This window comes from Macrobrachium nipponense, chromosome 29, assembly GCF_015104395.2.
Source record: "Macrobrachium nipponense isolate FS-2020 chromosome 29, ASM1510439v2, whole genome shotgun sequence".
Classification (NCBI taxonomy): Eukaryota; Metazoa; Arthropoda; class Malacostraca; order Decapoda; family Palaemonidae; genus Macrobrachium; species Macrobrachium nipponense.
Window position 1 is genome coordinate 26435437 of NC_061092.1, and position 20000 is coordinate 26455436.

General features: G+C 36.0%; 1 protein-coding gene across 6 annotated transcripts in view; it reads right to left on the bottom strand.

Annotated features, from left to right (window-relative positions):
- LOC135206203 (serine/threonine-protein kinase fray2-like) overlaps window positions 1–20000 on the bottom strand; it is a 568179-nt gene that overhangs the window by 102077 nt on the left and 446102 nt on the right. For 4 of the 6 annotated variants that reach the window (XM_064237543.1, XM_064237542.1, XM_064237536.1 and 1 more), the window contains one exon: window positions 15595–15624. In XM_064237543.1, coding sequence (XP_064093613.1) covers window positions 15595–15624 — 30 coding nt within the window. Of the gene's footprint in view, window positions 1–2393; window positions 2721–3149; window positions 3940–15594; window positions 15625–20000 lie in introns of those variants that run through there. The other 2 variants (XM_064237538.1, XM_064237540.1) reach the window with 2 other exon arrangements.

A 20000-nucleotide genomic window follows, 5' to 3' on the forward strand; every position in this document is an offset into this window, starting at 1 on the left:
GCTTCTAGAGACCATCATATTTATCTGGAAGAAATTTCAATTCATATTTAAGAGAAAAACTTTCAGTTTATATTGAAGGGAAGAAAGGTTAATTTAGAACCAAGGGAAAATTTTTCAATTTATGTTTAAGGGAAGAAAGTGCAAGCAATGTATATATTTAAGAGAAAAACTTTCAATTTATATCTATGAGGAAACTTTCAATTTATATCTAAGGGAAGAAAGTTCAATTGATATTTAAGGGAAAAACGCTCAATTTATATTTAAGGGAAGAGAGAGCAATGTATATAATTACGGGGGAAAACTTTCAATCTATATTTAAGGGAATCAATTTATATCTAAGGGAAAACTTTCAATTCACATTAAAGGAAAGAAATTTCAATTAATTTTAAGGGAAAACTTTAAATTCAGTTTATAACTAAGGGAAAACTTTCTATTTGTATTTAAGGGCAGAAAGTTCAATTGATATTTAAAGGAAAACTTTCAATTCATTTTTAAGAGAAGACACTTCAAATTATATTTAAGGGAGAACTTTCTATCTACATTTAAGGGAAGAAAGGTCAATTCATATTTAAGGGAAAACTTCAAATTTATCGTCCAGGGAAAAGCTTTTAAATATATATTTAAGAGAAAAACTTTCAATATATATTTAAGGGAAAGCTTTCAATTTATATTTGAAGGAAAAACGAACATTTATTTTAAGGCTAGAGATCAAGAAAATATATTTTCAAGTATAAAAGCCTCTTGCTGAATGTTAAATGAATAAATGAAAACCAACATATTTATTAATTTATTAATAAGACTGTCAATTACATATTTATCGGTTTCAGTATAGCTTTCACTTTGGCAACAATTTATGATTAGGATCAATAAACTTCCAACCCGCATTTCAGAAAATGTGGTGATATTCTGTGTATTTAGTAAAATGAAATAAATAACATGAAATTATTGTCATTAACTAACTGAATAAAGCATAAAAAAGTATGCATATGCAGGTTAGTTTATAAGTATTATATTATATATATAGATATATTATATATTATAATATTATATATATATATATATATATATATATAATATATATATATATAATATATATATATTATATATATATCATGATTAAGTATTCGTGTTAACAAGTAATATGTTGTCTGTATAGTTTACAAATTGTGTCTAAAATATTTGATTGATTACCTAACGTGTACTGTAAATTATATGACAATATATCTATCACTTTTTTTAGGGCAAGAGGCAATACCTACTAGTCCTTGGTTTCTATGATCCCAGAATGGAAGAAATAATCAGAGAAAATAGTCTGAGGAACCCAAGAATTAATTTCTAAAAACTCCCTAGAAAGAAACGGCGCTGGCATAGGCCTACGTTACCTAAAAGCAACGGGAAACGTCACTGTAAATGATTTTAGCGTTGTTTTTATATGAAAGGTTCTCATGTAAATACTGTTTCTAGAAAATGCCATAAATACAAGTTGCTTTTATTGCGTATTATGGAATATGCTGAAGTAGGCCTACGCTCGTCTTTGGATCAAATATCGCCTGAAAGCGTTTAATATTTCCTTCCCTTGAGGAAGTTTTAGTTCTCAAATAAACATTTGAGAAATAGATTAATAAATTTCAAATGTAAATTTAAATTTTAGATTAATGATGAGTAAGAGCAATGGAATAGGCCTAGGCTTGATATTGGATCAGAGCCATCTTACAAATCTTCTTCATGGGCATCTTTCGAAATGGATCTAAACAAAAACGAGAAAATAATAGTAAACATCCACCACCATTTCTAAACGAGAACCAACAAGATGAATTACTAAACAAACAAAAAGATTAACGCGCTGACGACTTAGAGATGTCAAGATAAGTCACCATTTGAGCAATAGAGATTTGGCATTTATAAACGATTCACTTCGTATGCACCAACACACACACACACACACCACACACACACACACCACACACACACAACACAAACACACACACACATATATATATATTATATATATATATAATATATCATAATAATATATATATCATATATAATATATATACATTATACATGTCCGTCGCCCGTTTATCGTACTAACGTCCAGGTATGCAAACGTATAAACCCCTTCGTTTTCTCAATTGACGGGAGCCCTCCAGCATACCCATTTCCTAAGCCCTTGGAGGAGCGCGTGTCACACTTGCAATGCCACAGAGGAGGGCATAAGGCGAAAGCATCTCTGTCTGCGTCTGTCTATCTGTCTGTTTCTCTGTCTCACGTCGGAAATAACAGAGTCTTGACGCACAAAACTGAGCTGCTATCCCGGATGAAATGAGAGATGATGTTGACGACGACGGAGGCAAGCAAGACCTGGGGATTTCCTCTCTTTTTTTCCCCTTTACCTTGTCATACCAGCAGGCGGCCCTCACGACGACGACGAAGCCCTCTTCGTCGTCCCCTCTCTCAGGAAGAAGAAGAAGAAGTCGTCCTCTTTGGGTCGTCTCATCGAAGAGGTTTTTGAGTGTTTTTTTTTCCTTTCGAGTGGGGGATCGCTGAGAACACAAACACACACACACACGTGGGGCGTCGCAAATAAAACAACACCACCACGACGAAGACGACGACGACGACGAAGGGGGGAAAATATATATAAAAAAAAAGTCGCACTTCAAAACGACGGAAATGTTGCAAAACCGGCCGATGGTGTTACGGCGGGTTGGGCTCGCCTAGGCTTACGGCGGAGACTGACTGAGCCTAGAAGCGTAAGCGGCGGCCTGCTCAGGCAGGCAGCAGCAGCATAGGAGGAGGAGGAGGAGGAGGAGGAGGAGGAGGAGGAATAGGAGGAGGAATACTAGTAGGAGGAGGCGGAGGAGAAGAAGGCCTCCTCAAACGGCGCGCTCTACAGCCACGCATACAACACACCCACCACTCTGGGAGAAGGCACCGAAGGAGAGGCGCACAAAAGTGACAATATATAAAATACATAAATATATGTAAATCAAACTATATATAACAATAAATAAATAAATAAAAACAAAATGCATAATCTTAAAAGACCCTAAGGTGCAGTTTACCCCAAATTCAGTTAAAGCCTTTGCATAATGCAATGCAAATGACCACATTGATCAACAGAAAAAAAAAACTTAAAATGCACTCACCTATTAACATCTAGTCCATGTGACGAACCACCTCTTGTACTTATAATTTTCGCTGCGTGCGTGCTGTGGCCGTCCACAGTGCAGCAGCCAGAACAGCAGCAGAAGCAGGATCAGGAACAGCAGCAGCAGGAACAGCAGAAGTAGGTGTCGCACGTCAAACAATATATATGAATTGGCTTAAAGTTTCAATGTTGACTGAACGAGCTGTCACACTTTTAATTCGCTGTGTGCTGTGGTCATCAGCAGGAGGAACATCAGCAGAAGCAGTTTAAACGTTGACTGCACGAGCTGCTTTTCAAGTGAATCTCTGAACAGGCCAATTGCAGAGCTGCAACAGCAGCGGCGCCCCGAAAAAACACAACACTCAACACGCGCGCCGATGCACTTTTCCTCTTCCTTCTCTCTCTTTCTCTCTATACCTCTACTCAATCCCTCAACACACACCAACAACCAGAGAGCCTCACTCAGCCTCTCTCTCTCTCTCTCTTCTTCTTCTTCCTCCTCCTCCTACTTCCACTTGTTACCACCCCCAGACAGACACTTTTAACATTAAACCTTTCGCTAGCCCGTCGGCCTACTCCAACCCTTCCAACCCTTCTTCATCGCCGCGACGTCATCGTCGTCAGCATGTGACGTCTCGGTCGAAGGCCAATGGGAAGTGACGGGCGCATGAACTCCCCGCCCATTGGTGCATTCCCAGGAAACGTCACCGTACGCCTTGCACGGCCAACGTTGCCCCAGCGGACCAATGAATGGCGAGCGGCCCGACGACGGCCGGCCAGTGGCGGGCTCGCCTCGTGACGTCACTTACCTTGGACTGATGATGCAACGGCGATTTGAGCCAATTAGGAAGCGGCGATGGGCTCCCAACCCCCTGCCAAAGCCCCACACCACTCCCCTAAGTCTCCCTCCCCTTTCCGGACTCCCCGACACTCACATACGCGAATACGTTGCCTGGCGACCAGAAGGGAGGGAGACCGGGCGGGAAACGCAACGAAACTTGCAACTTCGGTGAAGGCGGCGTATTTTCGGTCGAAACCAGTGGCTGACGGAACTTCGAATGGTCATTTTCTTTACTTTCACGGAGAAAGTAAACCGTGAGGTGGATAGAAGATTGACAGAGAGAGAGAGAGAGAATTTGAACGTTAGAAAGCAACCAGAGACGATGATAAGACTCACGCAGAGTGGGTGTAGCACTAAGCTGTAGGTATAGACACCCTACCCTCCCTAAACACACACCCCTCACCTTCCCTCCATCCCACCCCACGACAACCAACTCTCAGCTATTTTAACCCTTTGGTGCCTTAGACCCCCGGCGCGGGCTCTCTCTCTCTCTCTCTCTCTCTCTCTCCAGCCGGTTAGGCCTACCGTAGCCGATCTCCGCTCCGTCACGCACCCCTGACAGCCAGACCCCCCTCCCCCCCACCCATCTCATATACATCCACCCATCTCGTCCTCTCCATCCCATTCCCTCCCGACTCTCCCCACCATGAATAAGATATACACATGTTCTATTTTTATTTTAAAAGAATGTATGTTATCAATTTGCAATAATTATACAAATGTAATAATCGACATGTAATTTAAAATTACGAGTTTTTTTTCGATAGGAATCATAAAAGTATTTATGCAGTATTTTTAATAAAACATTAATGTAAATTCTAACAGAAAATACATAGATATAAACTTGTTATTATATATATATATATATATATATATATATATAATATATATATATATATATATATATATATATATATATTATTGCATTGCACAAAAGAAATTATAAAAATGTAAGATTCTCATGGCATTCAATTTATAATTCTTTATATAATATTTCCGCATTCGTCTTAAGAGACAGAATAGAGCCAGTTTACACGAAAAATCAAATCAATATAATCTCAGAAACATTAATTTAATTCCCAAATCTCTAATTATTATTTCAAATTATTATTTTTATTATTATTCAGAAGATGAACCCTATCCATATGGATCAAGCTCACAAAAGGCTCCACAGATTAGGATGTTCATTTGAAAGAAGTAACAGAAAGTATTAGTTCATACAGGAAGAGGAGATCAGTAATTAAATTAGAAAAAAATTAAATGGACAAATCACTAAATAATTTCATAAAAATGTAAGTAAAATATATATAATAAAATGAGAATTGCTTCGCTGTAGTAATGCACTGCATTTTCGCTTGAACTTTCGAGGTTCTTCAGAATGACTAGAAATTAAACGAAATATTTCCGTAGTTAAGACAAGCTCGTAACACTATCATTCCAGAGGCTGGATGTTCCCATCGCTGGAACTTAACATTCCAAACGCGGCATATTTCTCTTTCTTTTCTGGGTCCAACTCATCATCATCATCTGTGTAATTCTGGGATCAGGCAACTCCGCTCTCTGACCCATAAAAATATTATTGTATCAACATGTTCAGTAACTTTAGAATTCCAAGGTGTTCCTGACAGCTATTATATATATAAATAATATGAAAAAACATATATATTTAAAATAAATACATTATACATATCTATATCTTATATACATATACATTCTATATATAATATATATACGTATATATATTATATATATATAATATAGGCCCTCGTATATATTACAAGACATCATCAGCATACACTAACGCTTTGCTGGCCTGGCCTTGGGTAGGCCTGGGGCCATACCGATTTATGATTACCATTCCTCCCGGTGCTTCTACCCCTTTCACCCAGTAACCAACCCGTCCTACCCTCCTCTCTCTCTCTCTCTCTCTCTCTCTCTCTCTCTCTCTCTCTCTCTCTCTCTCTCTCTTTAACAGTCGTCTCATGACTTCTAAGTTAAAGTTTGAAAAAACAGAAATGTCTGTGTGCGTTCTCTCTCTCTCTCTCTCTCTCTCTCTCTCTCTCTCTCTCTCTCCATCAGCCGTCTCATGACTTCTAATTCAAGTTTGAAAAAGAACAAACGTCTGTGTGTGTGTTTCTCTCTCTCTCTCTCTCTCTCTCTCTCTCTCTCTCTCTCTCTCTCTTCTCGAATGCAAATCTCCCACAAACAATCTTCACGTTACAACCAGTTTTATCATTTAATATCGCTAGAACAGAGACAGACAGACAGAAAAACTCAAACAAAAAGACAGACAGGGAAGCAAACAGAAGGACAGACAGACACACTGGGCATGATGCATGACGTGAATCCGTCTAAACTGTGTGACGGAGACAAATGCGAATTTTTATTAGTTATTTACAGATTTTTGGTAAAAAAAAAAGTAAGTGAAAGCGACTTATTATTATCATTATTTATTGTTATTATTATTATTGGAGAGTTTGACCATAAGACTAATGCTGTTATTATTATTATTATTATTATTATTATTATTATTATTATTATTATTATTATTATTATCATTTAAACAGCAGTACAGAGAAAAATGTAAAAAAAAAAACTAAAAAAAAAGCAACATTTAAAATACACGACAACAAGAAAACCCATCAGGTTTTAAGAGCGAACTTTGAATTTATATAATTAACACTTGGGACATTAAAAACTCTCTCTCTCTCTCTCTCTCTCTCTCTCTCTCTCTCTCTCCACGCACCCTCCCAAATCTTCCCACCATTTTCTGTTTTTTTATTTTTTTCGCAGGAAAACCAGTTTACCTTCGTAACTTATCTCTATCCACTTTCACTGACAAATATTTTCCTCCGATCGAATACGAAGATGAAAGTAAAGTCTCGCTTATTTTTTCTTTTTTATGAATGGACGAGTAAAGACAAGGGGTCCTAATGAATAAATCCTTAGAAAGGTGAATGAAATAGTATAGATAAGGGTTCCTAACGAGCAAATAGTTAGAGAGATGAATGGGAAAGTTTGAAATCAACGAACTGCATTTTCTCAGGTTTAGGAATCACGGGAAATTAGCTGTAGCATGCAAATTATAACTACAACTACTACTTCTACTACTACTACTACTACAACTACTTCTACATCTATTATTGATACTGCTATCATTTCCTAAAGGTACCTGGTATCATAACAGTGACAGTCGCTACTAATACTTCAAAATTACTTATGCGCAGAGAACTAATGACGTTCATTTGTTTTCCTGTACTTACAATAAAGCAATGAGAAAATGGCGTCATATATGGTTTGTATTCTCTCTCTCTCTCTCTCTCTCTCTCTCAAAGCCAGCAGACAGGTTTTGAGGAAGAAATAAATGGAAAAAAAAAAAAAAGTGTCCAATTTTCTTAACTTTCTTTCAGCCACCTCTCCGTAAACCCAAGTATGGGAAGCCCCGGGCCAATTTATTGGTGGCCGTTAGTCGGTTGGTAAAATTCACCAAAAGACGGGAGGGGTTAAAAGGGGGGGGGGGGGGGGGGGGGTGGGGGGGGGGGGTGGTGATGCCCACTCTGTGGTCCATATTCGCTGGATTAAATCCTAAACCTTGTTTATAGTTAGGTAAAATTCTCCCGTTATCAAGAATGCAGACAGTAATATAAGCCGTCTGCTATATAAGATTTCCCAGGCCAAAAACGTAAGATGTAAGACTAATATAAAAAAAATAATACTTATTTTTTTATCACCATGGTTAAAATTCCTTGGATTAAGTCCTAACCTCTGTTATCGTTAGGTTAAATTATCCAGTTGTCCTTTCACGGAAAATTCACAAAATTAATATTAAAAAATATGCTAGCTTTATTTGCCGTCACTTCCGTGCAAGATGGACATTTGTTGAAAATAAAAATAAAACATAAAACTATTATAAAACTTTTATCTGCAGCCACTTCCGTGCAAGATGGACATTTGTTGAAAAAAAATCAAATTAATGCAAAAAATATGCTATTTTTTTCATTGCCGTCAGTTCCGTACAAGAAGGTCATTAACTAGAAATCCACTTCTGTAGCAATGCATTACTTATCAATAATTTCATGCAGATACTTATAGAGGATTTTTTTCCGATTCCTTACGTTCGCTGTATAAATTATTCAGTAACGATGGAATAAGTGAAAGATAGGAGAGAGAGAGAGAGAGGAGCGAGAGAGAGAGAGAGAGAGGAGGAGAGAAGAGACCGAGAGAGAGAGAGAGAGAGAGAGAGAGACTCAAGAATTTTCTTTTTGGATTTTTTCCTCATAAAACTTTTGTAAGGGCTCTTAGGGCCTTGTAACTTCCCTCGGGGAACAGAGGAAAACCAGGCTATTTAAAAAAGTTCTTGGCCACATGATCCTTAGTTTCTTATTGTTTATATATATATATATATATATATATATATATATATATATTATATATATATATATATATTTATATATATATATATATATATTAGTATATATATAATATATATATATACTATATTTATGTATATATATATATAATATATATATATATATATATATCACAAATAAACAAACACGAACAGGTTCTGAATAATTAAGGCGAACAACCTTTACAATGAATCCATAATTTTTTTATTTGTATGGAGGCCTATCCGTTTTTTATACCTCCAGCCTATCCGTCAATTCTCTTTATTAAGCCTACCGCTCGACATTTCTCCAAGGCCTCTCTCTCTCTCTCTCTCTCTCTCTCTCTCTCTCTCTCTCTCTCTCTCTCTCTCTCTCTCTCTCTCTCTCTACCAATAGCTATTTCTTAACCGGGTCCATGAGGTGAAAAAAAGAAAAAAAACAGAAACAATGTAATGTTAATATCAGAGATAAAGCATCTCCTATTATAATCACGATTAGGTGCTTTCCTACATGTTTGGCACAAGTTGCAACGATATAATTTCTCGTGACGCCTAAATCATCATTAAACTATATAGAGCTTCGGCTACCTGATTGAACTGTACTTAAGAATTCTTACTTGTACCTAAATTTGCCTCAGGGAGTGAAAATCAAACTGTACTTGTATCAGTATCTTTCATTTTTTTTCTCGAAACGTAGCTGAATTTATCTAAACGACTGAAAATCAATTATAATGAATGACAGCCATATTCAACCCTTACATTGATTTGGCCTTAAGCTATTCAATTCAATTACATTTAGGAATTCCTACTTTTATGTTTCTCGAACGTAGCTAAATTTGCCTCAAGGACTGAAAATGAATTACTGTTCCCTTACACTGAGTAATCATAGCAATATTTAACCTTACATAGAATTTGTTTCCAACCTTTGGCCAAATGCCTGAAGGTGCTAATTAGTGAGCTGCCTTCGGTAAACTTCAATGCCAGTAAGTTAAAGAAATACTATTACGCATATTTACGCATCGATTATTTTGTTATTTATACGTGCATAAAATGCAGTACGGCATTCATTTTCCTGGCAGGAATTTACGGCGATTCTGTCCCCAGCTGCCTTGTAATATTGTGATGAAAAAAAAAAATAAAACATGAAAACAAATAAGTAACTAAATGACTAAACAAAACATAAATAAATAAATAAGTGAATAAATAAATTACCTCTATTATATAAAAAGTGTGGTTTATACCTTCTTGGTAAAGCAACAAACAAATAAATAAATAAATAAATAAAAAGTAAATAAATAAATAAAAATAAAATAAAACAAATAAATGAATGACCTCTACTATATTGAGTGTGGTTTTCATTTTCTGAGTAAAGCAAAAAAAAAAAAAAACTAATAATAATAAATAAATAAAAAATAAAATAAATAAATAAATAAAATATAAACTTGATACATAAATGAATGACTACTTTTATATGAAAAGTCTGGTTTTTATTTTCTACGTAAGCCGTAAAAAACAATAAAATAAAATATAAACTTAATAAATAAATGAATGACCACTACTATATTAAAGGCCTGGTTTTTATCTTCTGCCTTGCGTATACTGATAAAAAGCAATTACCTAATGGCTTCCAGTTGTTCCCCCTAATAAATAAAAGTACAAAACAATGTCGAGAATTCCTTTAGGGAATGTGGAGCGAGAGGAATTCAAACAGAATCTAAAAGAAGATAAAAGTTTGTATGAAATCCATACAAAACAATAACAAACTTTCGAAAAGTTTAGCACTACTATATTTTTCTTATGAAACGAGATAGTCCATGGAAAGATTAAAATTTGTGTAAAAATCATACAAATAATTGAAAAAAATTTAAAGCTTCTCATTGTTATATTTCCTTAAAAAACGAGTGTCGCTGGAAAGGTTACAATTTGCATAAAATTCACACACACGCACACACACACAAATAAATAAATAAATAAATCGCTGAACAACTTTTGCAAAAGTTATTCATTAATATCTTTTCTGTTTTGAGTCGGAAAAAAATGTTAAGTCTGACCTAACTCTACAACTGGCAGTCGCTATAAAGATTAGTTCTTTTTTCATTAATTCAAAAAACCACTGAAATTATTTGGAAAGTTTTTTTATTGTTATATTCTCTTATAAAACAAGTTTGTTAGTGCTGCTTTGAGTCTGAAAAATGCGAAAAAGTCTGATTTAGTTTGACAAATAGCAGTCTCTGAAGGACTAAAATTTGTATAATACATTGACAAATCTTGGGAAAAGTTATTCGTTATTACTGTTCACGATAAAACGAGTTTTTGATTGCTACTCTGAGAAGTAAAAAAATCTCTAATCTATTTGACAACTGGCAATCGATGTTTAAAAAAGATATGCCCTAATTTGACAATGGCAGTCGATCCTGAGGAAAAAATCTGGCCTAATTTGACAATATTTGTCAAATTAGGCCAGAGTTTTTTTTTTAGGGTTTTTCCACATCAATTGCCAATTATTGGCAATTGATGCTGAAAAAAAACTGACCTAATTTGATAACTGACAGTAGATGCTGAAAAAAAATCTGACCTAATTTGACAACTGGCAATTGACATTGGAAAAAAACTATGACCTAATTTGACAACTGGCAGTCGACATTGAAAAAAACTGACCTAATTTAACAACTGGCAGTCGATGCTGAAAAAAAAACTCTGACCTAATTTGACAATTGGCAGTCGATGTTGAAAAAAATAACTGACCTAATTTGACAACTGGACGTCGATGTTGAAAAGTTTAGAAAACTTCTGGCCTAATTTGACATATGACAGTCAGTGTTACAACTGTGTGGATTCTTTATATACTTGATATTTCTGTCAAGATCTTGAACAGCAACTTTGCAACTGTCAGCGTTGCAAACGCTGCAACACCCTATACGTTATAGTAAATTGGCAACCAGCGTTGCAAGACGCGGATGGTTGATCAACACTGCAACCTCTCAGGTGTTGCACGAACGCTGTAAACAGCGGCGGCAGCAGCAGTAGCAGCAGCTGTGATACAAGTCATTAATTATTATCATCGACATCGGCAGCTGTGTTAAACGAATGATTAAAAAAAAAAAAGTTTTGCGAGATTGATTCTCAACACTGGTCTGAACTCTTTGTGATAAGTGATTCCAAACACTGGTCTGAACTCTTTGTGATAAGTGATTCCAAACACTGGTCTGAACTCTTTGTGATAAGTGATTCCAAACACTGGTCTGAACTCTTTGTGATAAGTGATTCCAAACACTGGTCTGAACTCTTTGTGATAAGTGATTCCAAACACTGGTCTGAACTCTTTGTGATAAGTGATTCCAAACACTGGTCTGAACTCTCAACGGTAATAATAAGGAGACGTTTTCGTTCGTCACTCGTCCCTAAAAAAAAAAAAAGAATAAAAAATGTTCGGAAGAAGAAGAATAAGAAGTAGACAAGGAAGGAGACGAGGAAAGAAGCCCTGATCGACACTGAAACTGTCGATCGTCGATCGGCGCTGATAGGCGATGCAGCCGAAGTGCAGCAGCAGTCAAGGCGTTGAGCGAGTTGAGTTATCCTCCTCCTCCTCCTCCTCTTTGTCCTCCTACTCCTCCTACGGGCCCTTAGAGGGTCAAAAGCCTTCGTTTATGTCTCACGTTACAGAGCTCTGGCCAAGAGGAACAGGGTTACTCTACTACTGCTACTATAGCCTTTGGCTATTAGGATTGCTCAGGCCTCCTCCTCTTCCTCTTCTTATTAATCCTTTATACTTCATTATTCTTTCGTTATGTACAGGCATAGCTTAGATTTTAATATATATATATATATATATATATATATATATATATATATATATATATATATATATATATATATATATATATATATCCCTTGACGTCTATCTATGATTTCACGAGTTATTTATTTACAAATTTACCGAGGTAATATTGGAAGCAGTCCACTCATTAAAATGATACTTCGTATTAAACGCAGATATAATTTAATAGTATGACAGCCATCTGTCTATACTTCACGCCAGATAACTCACAATCAATCAATCAATCTGTCTATACTTAAATTATTCTTATCTATTTTTTTTAGTTTATTAATTTATTATTTATTCTTTAATGAGCGATCTTCTCTTTCTGTATTTCCCCATTACCTTCTGTTACAGCTTTCTAATGAACACCGTAGTATTCTATGGAAGCTTGAATTTCAAGTTAATGGCCCCTATGGTGGGCTTTTCCATATGAATACGGTTCATCTTCTGAATAATAATAATAATAATAATAATAATAATAATAATAATAATAATAATAATGAAGAAACAAATCCACAGTTATGTATGGCTACGTACACTCGTGTGTATAAGTGTGGATGTGTCTCCATTTCAGACATATGCTACTACGAGTAATTATTATTAATAATATAATAATAATACCTCAACATAGACCAAAAACTACTCACCCGATGGGCATAATTTGGACAAAAGACAATTAAAAGCACAAATGAACAGAAGACGTAATGCACTGTAAATTCGGAATATAAAGCAGAATAACAAAGGGAAAACACGGTATATACACACGTACTAAAGATAAGAAAAGGGAAATGAAACATCTTGGCTAAACAATAACGAAGTGAAAACACAGTGTATATACAAGAGAATGACAGAGCGAAAACCCAGTGTATTTACAAATACAATAAAGATGTAATTCACTATATGAGGGAAACAAAACACCTTTGTTGAAACAATAAAAGAATGACAACGAAATGAGGATGAGGAAGGAAAACGCCCTCCAACCAGCCCACCGGCCCACCGACAGACTTGGAGGCGATCCAAATCTATGCGTCTCTGCCTACCAGAATGAAAATGATAATGATGATGATGATACTGATGATTATGATGATGAGGATGATAATGATGATGATTAAGTTGAGGATCTTGGTGCAAATCCTGCCCTTGGGAGGTGCTGGCCTGCCTGCCTATAAATTCCTCTCTCTCTCTCTCTCTCTCTCTCTCTCTCTCTCTCTCTCTCTCTCTCTCCTGAGTCTTTCAATCTCTTTCTGTCTCTCTTTCCGTTCTTGAGTCTCTCTCTCTCTCTTTTTGAGTCTCTTTCTCTCTCTTCCCTTGAGTATATATCACTCTCTATCTTTCTCACTCTTCTTCCCTGTCTCTCTCTCTCTCTCTCTCTCTCTCTCTCTCCCTGAGTGTATCACTCTCTCTCTCTTTTCTCTATCTCTATCTCTTCCTTCTTGAGTCTCTCTCCTCCCCTGAGTGTATATCACTCTTTATCTCTCTCTCTCTCTCTCTCCCTCTCAACACCTTTCCTCACCCCTTCCTCCTACGTTACTTTCCCTCCCACAAGGCCAAGGTCTCTCTCTTCCTCCTCTTCCTCACTCGTCATTCGTCTGCCGTATAGCTCCTTTAGTAAACAGCAACAAAATCAATCATAACGGAGCAATATAATTCCTTTATTCCTCGCACCGTTGGACTTGGGAACATTCTCCCTGAAGATGACATGCAATTGGAATTTCAAAAGGTCAAGCGAAGATGCAATACATTGTTAATGCATTGTTGCACTAAGACAATTCTCCCTGTGTTTTATCTACGTGGTAATTAATTTTTCTTTTGTAATAACTGATCTCTTCCTTCTGTATTTCCTAACATTTTCTGTTGCAGCTTTTTTAAACGAACACCACCATATTCTTTGGAAGCTTGAATTTCAAGTCAATGCACCCTCTGGTGGGCTTGTTCCACATGAATAGGGTTCAGCTTCTGAATCATGATAATAATAACAATCATTCCGTGCTGATTTCCCGAAGTGAAAATGCACAGGAGATACCTCTGTGCATAACATTACCTCGACCTACTCGTATCTACAGGTATCTACAGGTAACACAGCGTAACCTTAACTGAAATCAGGTAACGCCCCCTCGTCCGAAAGTACTCTTAGCCAAATTGACCATTTTTCTGTGATTCTCGCAGCTGCACGAAGCTGCATTTTTTTTTCATATCTGTTTGCCCAGGAATCGTCAAGGTGCTACACACACACACACACAGAGAGAGAGAGAGAGAGAGAGAGAGAGAGAGAGAGAGAGAGAGAGAGAGGAGAGAGTCAGTCGTACATCGCAAACGCAACTGTGCCATGCGAATCTTGGCACCGAACAGAGAGAGAGAGAGAGAGAGAGAGAGAGAGAGAGAGAGAGAAACTGCAAGTGCCACAGTGCCATGCGTACATACATCCATTGGCACTTCTCCCAGTGTAAGCTACCCGATAGTAGCCTTGGCACTAGCACGCACACACAAATAAACAAACACACACACACACACACCTAGGGGTCACATTTCCAATAGCAAATTACCTATGGCTTAAGTAACATTACCCAGCAAAAGCCGGGCATATAGGTGTCCCGAAAATCGAAAGAGAGAGAGAGAGAGAGAGAGAGAGAGAGAGAGAGAGAGAGAGAGAGAGAGAGAGAGAGAGAGAGAGAGAGATCTTTTGGTGTTATTCCCGTAAAGATTTTTTTCTTCATTGTAAATTTCCAACATCAACATCTCAAGTCACTTCAAGTCATTATGACTCAATTTTGCAAACTAATTATTATTATCCCTGGAAGACTTGAATTCGCTTTCGCATTCATTGACGCCGAAACAACATTGAATTATTATTATTATTATTATATCAGCTTCGCCTGTTGTGGTCAAGTTTCCAATATTCTTAATTTTAATATTATTTCACCCTCTACTTGACTGTAAACATCGATTTCTTTATCAACCTATTTTTGAAAGAAAACGGTTTTGTTTGGCTGTACGTTTTGCTCTGAAGATGAATGTATATGGTAACCAGATGATCTCATTATCTCTTGAAGGTCTCCTTCCTTGACGTTACGGATCAACTAGTTTAAAACACACACACAAATACACAAGGCTCAGCTCACAAAATTTATGGTCATTATACTATATATATATATATATATATATATATATATATATATCTATATATATATAATATATTATTATATACATACATATATATATATATATATATATATATATATATATATATATATATCTATATATATATATATATAATCTCTACGTGCCTAAGACCCAATTAGATATCTACTAATAAAGAGGGACACACATTTGGAAAAAAATTACTTTAACCTATATAAGAACAACATATATAGAAACAACAATCGTTGTTTACTCACCGGCGTACGTCATGGCGTGGCCTCCCAAACCTGAAATGAGATAAATAAAAATAATTAACAAATATAATTTCACCAAAAAAAACAAAAAAATAATCCCTGATGTAATTTTGTCAACTAAAAGGGGCAGTTGGTTTGTAATTATTTTATAATTCGCTCACATTTTTATCTATTTATCTATAAATTCACTTTTAATTTATTTTTTTTCTAATAGCCGATCCCTTCTTTCTTTATTTCCCATTACCTTCTTTTACTTCTTTCAAATGAATACGATATTCTTTAGAAGCGCGAATTTCAAGTCATTGACTCCTGTGGTGAGCTTGTTTCATATGAATAATGTCCAGCTTCTGGATAATAATAATAATAATAATAATAACAATAATAATAATAATAATATTAATAATAATAATAAATTAATAATAATAATAATAATAAATAAATAAAAATAATTTTAAGAAATGAATGTGCGTATGAGTATGTATTTTCGTAGAAACTTGCTGTAATTGATAATAATAATAATAATAATAATAATAATAATAATATAATAATAATAATAATAATGTATGTTTTATGATAAAAATTGACAATTATCTAGATACTTATTTTACAAATGATACAAACTATTTATACATTAACTATATAACGGTCGATTTTTATTGTAAAAGAGTTTAATCACAACATTTCTTCGCAATAATAATAATAATAATAATAATAATAATAATAATAATAATAATAATAATAATAATAATAATAATAACAACACCCTCGACATGAGGCGAAATGAAATACAATGGTTTCCGAATCCAAGTAGACAATTACAATCGGTACCCAATAAAAGATTTTATTTATTAAAACTACACACACACACACACACACGCAAAAAAAAAAAAAAAAAAAAAAAAAAACACGGCTGTATACATTCCTTCTTTCAGACCTTGCTGGCGAAGGTAACCATCAAATGATTTCATCATTTCCGTAACAAATGTTTTTTACGTAATGCAAAATAACAGAGGTTCTGAAGCAGGTGTGTGTGTGTGCGTGTGTGTGCGCGAAATATGCTCGTAGTTACAGTACAGCGCTACCATATGATAAATAACCATCTGATTACACACACAAACACACATAAATATAATACCCAGCTGACATTTATAGCGGGGTATACGATCGGAAATACAATGAAAAAAATATGACATACACAACACAGCAAATTTCGATAGAGGAGGCTATATTTACGTTTGAGAGTGTATTTATAGTTGTAGGTACTATGAGAATAGGAGTAAATAGATCACACACACACACACACTCTCTCTCTCTCTCTCTCTCTCTCTCTCTCTCTCTCTCTCTCTGTACAATACATACATACATACATATATATACATGCATAAATAATATATAGACATACACACACACACACACACACACACACACACATATTATAATATATATATATATATATATATATATATATATTATATATATATATGTATGTATACTATATATGTGTGTGTGTGTATGAGAGAGAGAAGAGAGAGAGAGAGAGAGAGAGAGAGAGAGAGAGTCAAGAACAGTCCGGGGCCACTATATACACACCCCCTCTGCAATAGCAACGGATGTGCTCATTAAACATTCCACTGAGTGCATTTGCTACACAACGCAATGCAACACAAAGAAGGAGGAGGGAGAGGGAGGGGGAGCAAGAGTCACAGGCACATTCCACTTCTTGTGTGAGAGACTCAGTGACGATATTCCCGTCTTCAGGAAGCTTGCTTTGTGACTCAGCTCTCTCTCTCTCTCTCTCTCTCTCTCTCTCTCTCTCTCTCTCTCTCTCTCTCTCTCTCTCTACTATTTTAAGATCTTGTTTATACTGGGAATTCTTTCGCCATACAGTTGGGAGAAATTTAAAAAAAAAATTCTTGACAACTCTCTCTCTCTCTCTCTCTCTCTCTCTCTCTCTCTATGATGATTCAAAATTATATATGTGTTCTTTCAACTGCATTTGTATATTTTTCTACAGCAGCCTTACATAAACACCCATATACGCAGATTCATACATACATACACACACACACACACACACACACACACACACACATATATATATATATATGTATGTATACACACACGTATGTATATATATTATATACATATATGTACAAACATACACACATATAGATGCACGCGAGCGAGCGAGCGCGCACACACACACACATATATATTTATATGTATATATATATATATATATATATATATATATATATATATATATATATATATATATATATATATATATATATATGTGTGTGTGTGTGTGTGTGTGTGTACACACACACACACAAACTTACACAAAAGGTTTTACCCTCAATCAGATTATACTTATAAAAATACAAACATATGAAACGGAAAGAAAAATCAATAAAAACGTTGAGACACACCAAAGCACGATTAGAGGGACATTATAAAACCAGATACTTATTATAACGCACAGGTGCTGGATGTGATTACAGGTGGACCCATCACCTACGCTGCGACAGAGCTACAAAAGAACAACATATGGCATATGTTACATACTTCTATTGCATTCATATGTTTTGCCCGCACATATCGGCTTTATATTGCTGTCACGTAATATACAGAAAGCATCGACGGAATCTGGGATTATTTAATACACATACATGTGTATATGTATACATATATTATATATATGTGTGTATATACATACACAATATACTCGTATATTCATAGATACTATATAATATATAGGTATGTATAATATAATATACTGTACTTCAACAAAATCTCTGGTTCTTGGTTTCTCAATACGAAATCTATCGTCTTTTTTTTAGACCTACGGGAACCCAGAGGTCGTTGCACTCGACAGTTTCTAGGCCTACGTCACGGTCTTGTGCGCAATAGGCCTACCCTCTAAAAGCGCAGTTCCTTGCTTTTGGATTTACTCTTCCCCCTCCATTCGTAAATCTTCTTCAGTACTCTGAGATTCGTTCTTTAGACCTACAATTAGTCGAAATCTTTAGGTGACTGAAGCCAGGCTCTACAAAATTCCTGATCACGATTTAAAAAAAAAAATAAAAAAAAAGAGAAGGAAGGTTTGACGTACAAAATAAAAATCATTATTATTATATTATCTTTTATCACGATCATCCTATTCGACTGGGTGGTTTTTATAGTGTGGGGTTCCGGGTTGCATCCTGCCTCCTTAGGAGTCCATACTTTTTCTCACTATGTGCGCTGTTTCCAGGAGCACACTCTTTTGCATGAGTCCTGCAGCTACTTCAGCATCTAGTTTATTCAGGTTCCTTTTCAGGGATCTTGGGATCGTGCCTAGTGTCCCTGTGATTATGGGTACAATTTCCACTGGCATATCCCATATCCTTCTTATTTCTATTTTCATCTCTTGATACTCATAATTATTTTTCTCTTTCTTTCTCATCTACTCAAGTGTCCCATGATACTGCGACATCAATGAGTGATATTATTATTATTATTATTATTATTATTATTATTATTATTATTATTATTATTATTATTATTCAGAAGATGAACCTTATATAACCTAATGTAACTTAATATAACTTCTAATTGACTCGCTTATCCATTTTTCCTGGAATGGTCAAGAACAGGTTAACTCGTTCACGAAAGTCGAGCAAACTGCGTTCAGGTACCGTTTACATTCATCACAAAAATCGTTCCATTATGCTGGAAAGTATGAGAGCGAGAGAGAGAGCGTCCTCCGTAGCATAAAAAAAGGGACGACTTACAGAGTACCGTAAAACAACATAACATCGTCAGGCAATTTGCAGAAAACCTTAAAACTACGACACTGACTCTCTCTCTCTCTCTCTCTCTCTCTCTCTCTCTCTCTCTCTCTTCCTGTCCATTACTTGCGTGTAATTTCACGGCGTACTGCTTACCCCGAGTACAAACGCACACATACACGCACAGACCTAACGACGTTTTCCGCGGAGAAATTGTCCGTAATAACTAGCGAGCAAGCTCCCAGGTACGGAGACTTATACGCAAGGAACCAGCTTTCCCCAAGGGTTCTAAATACGATGTCATTAGACGACTATACAGATAAACAAGGAAGCACTGTCAGACCGAGGTAGGGAAAGACAGGTGTTCAATGCAGGTGTTTTCAAGCAGGTGATGGAATGAGGGGTGGAGGGGGGGGGGGGGGTGGGGGGGGGGGTGTGCAGGATGAGGGGTGTGGAGGGGGGGGGGGGGGTGGAGTTTCAGGGTGAAGGGGTAGGGGTTGCGACAATGGATACAAAAACGTCATGAGTCTGAATCTGTTTAAAAAGGACCATAAGAAATGAGAGAGAGAGAGAGAGAGAGAGAGAGAGAGAGAGAGAGAGAGAATCACATAAGGAAGTAAGTGCATTAGAGGCGAG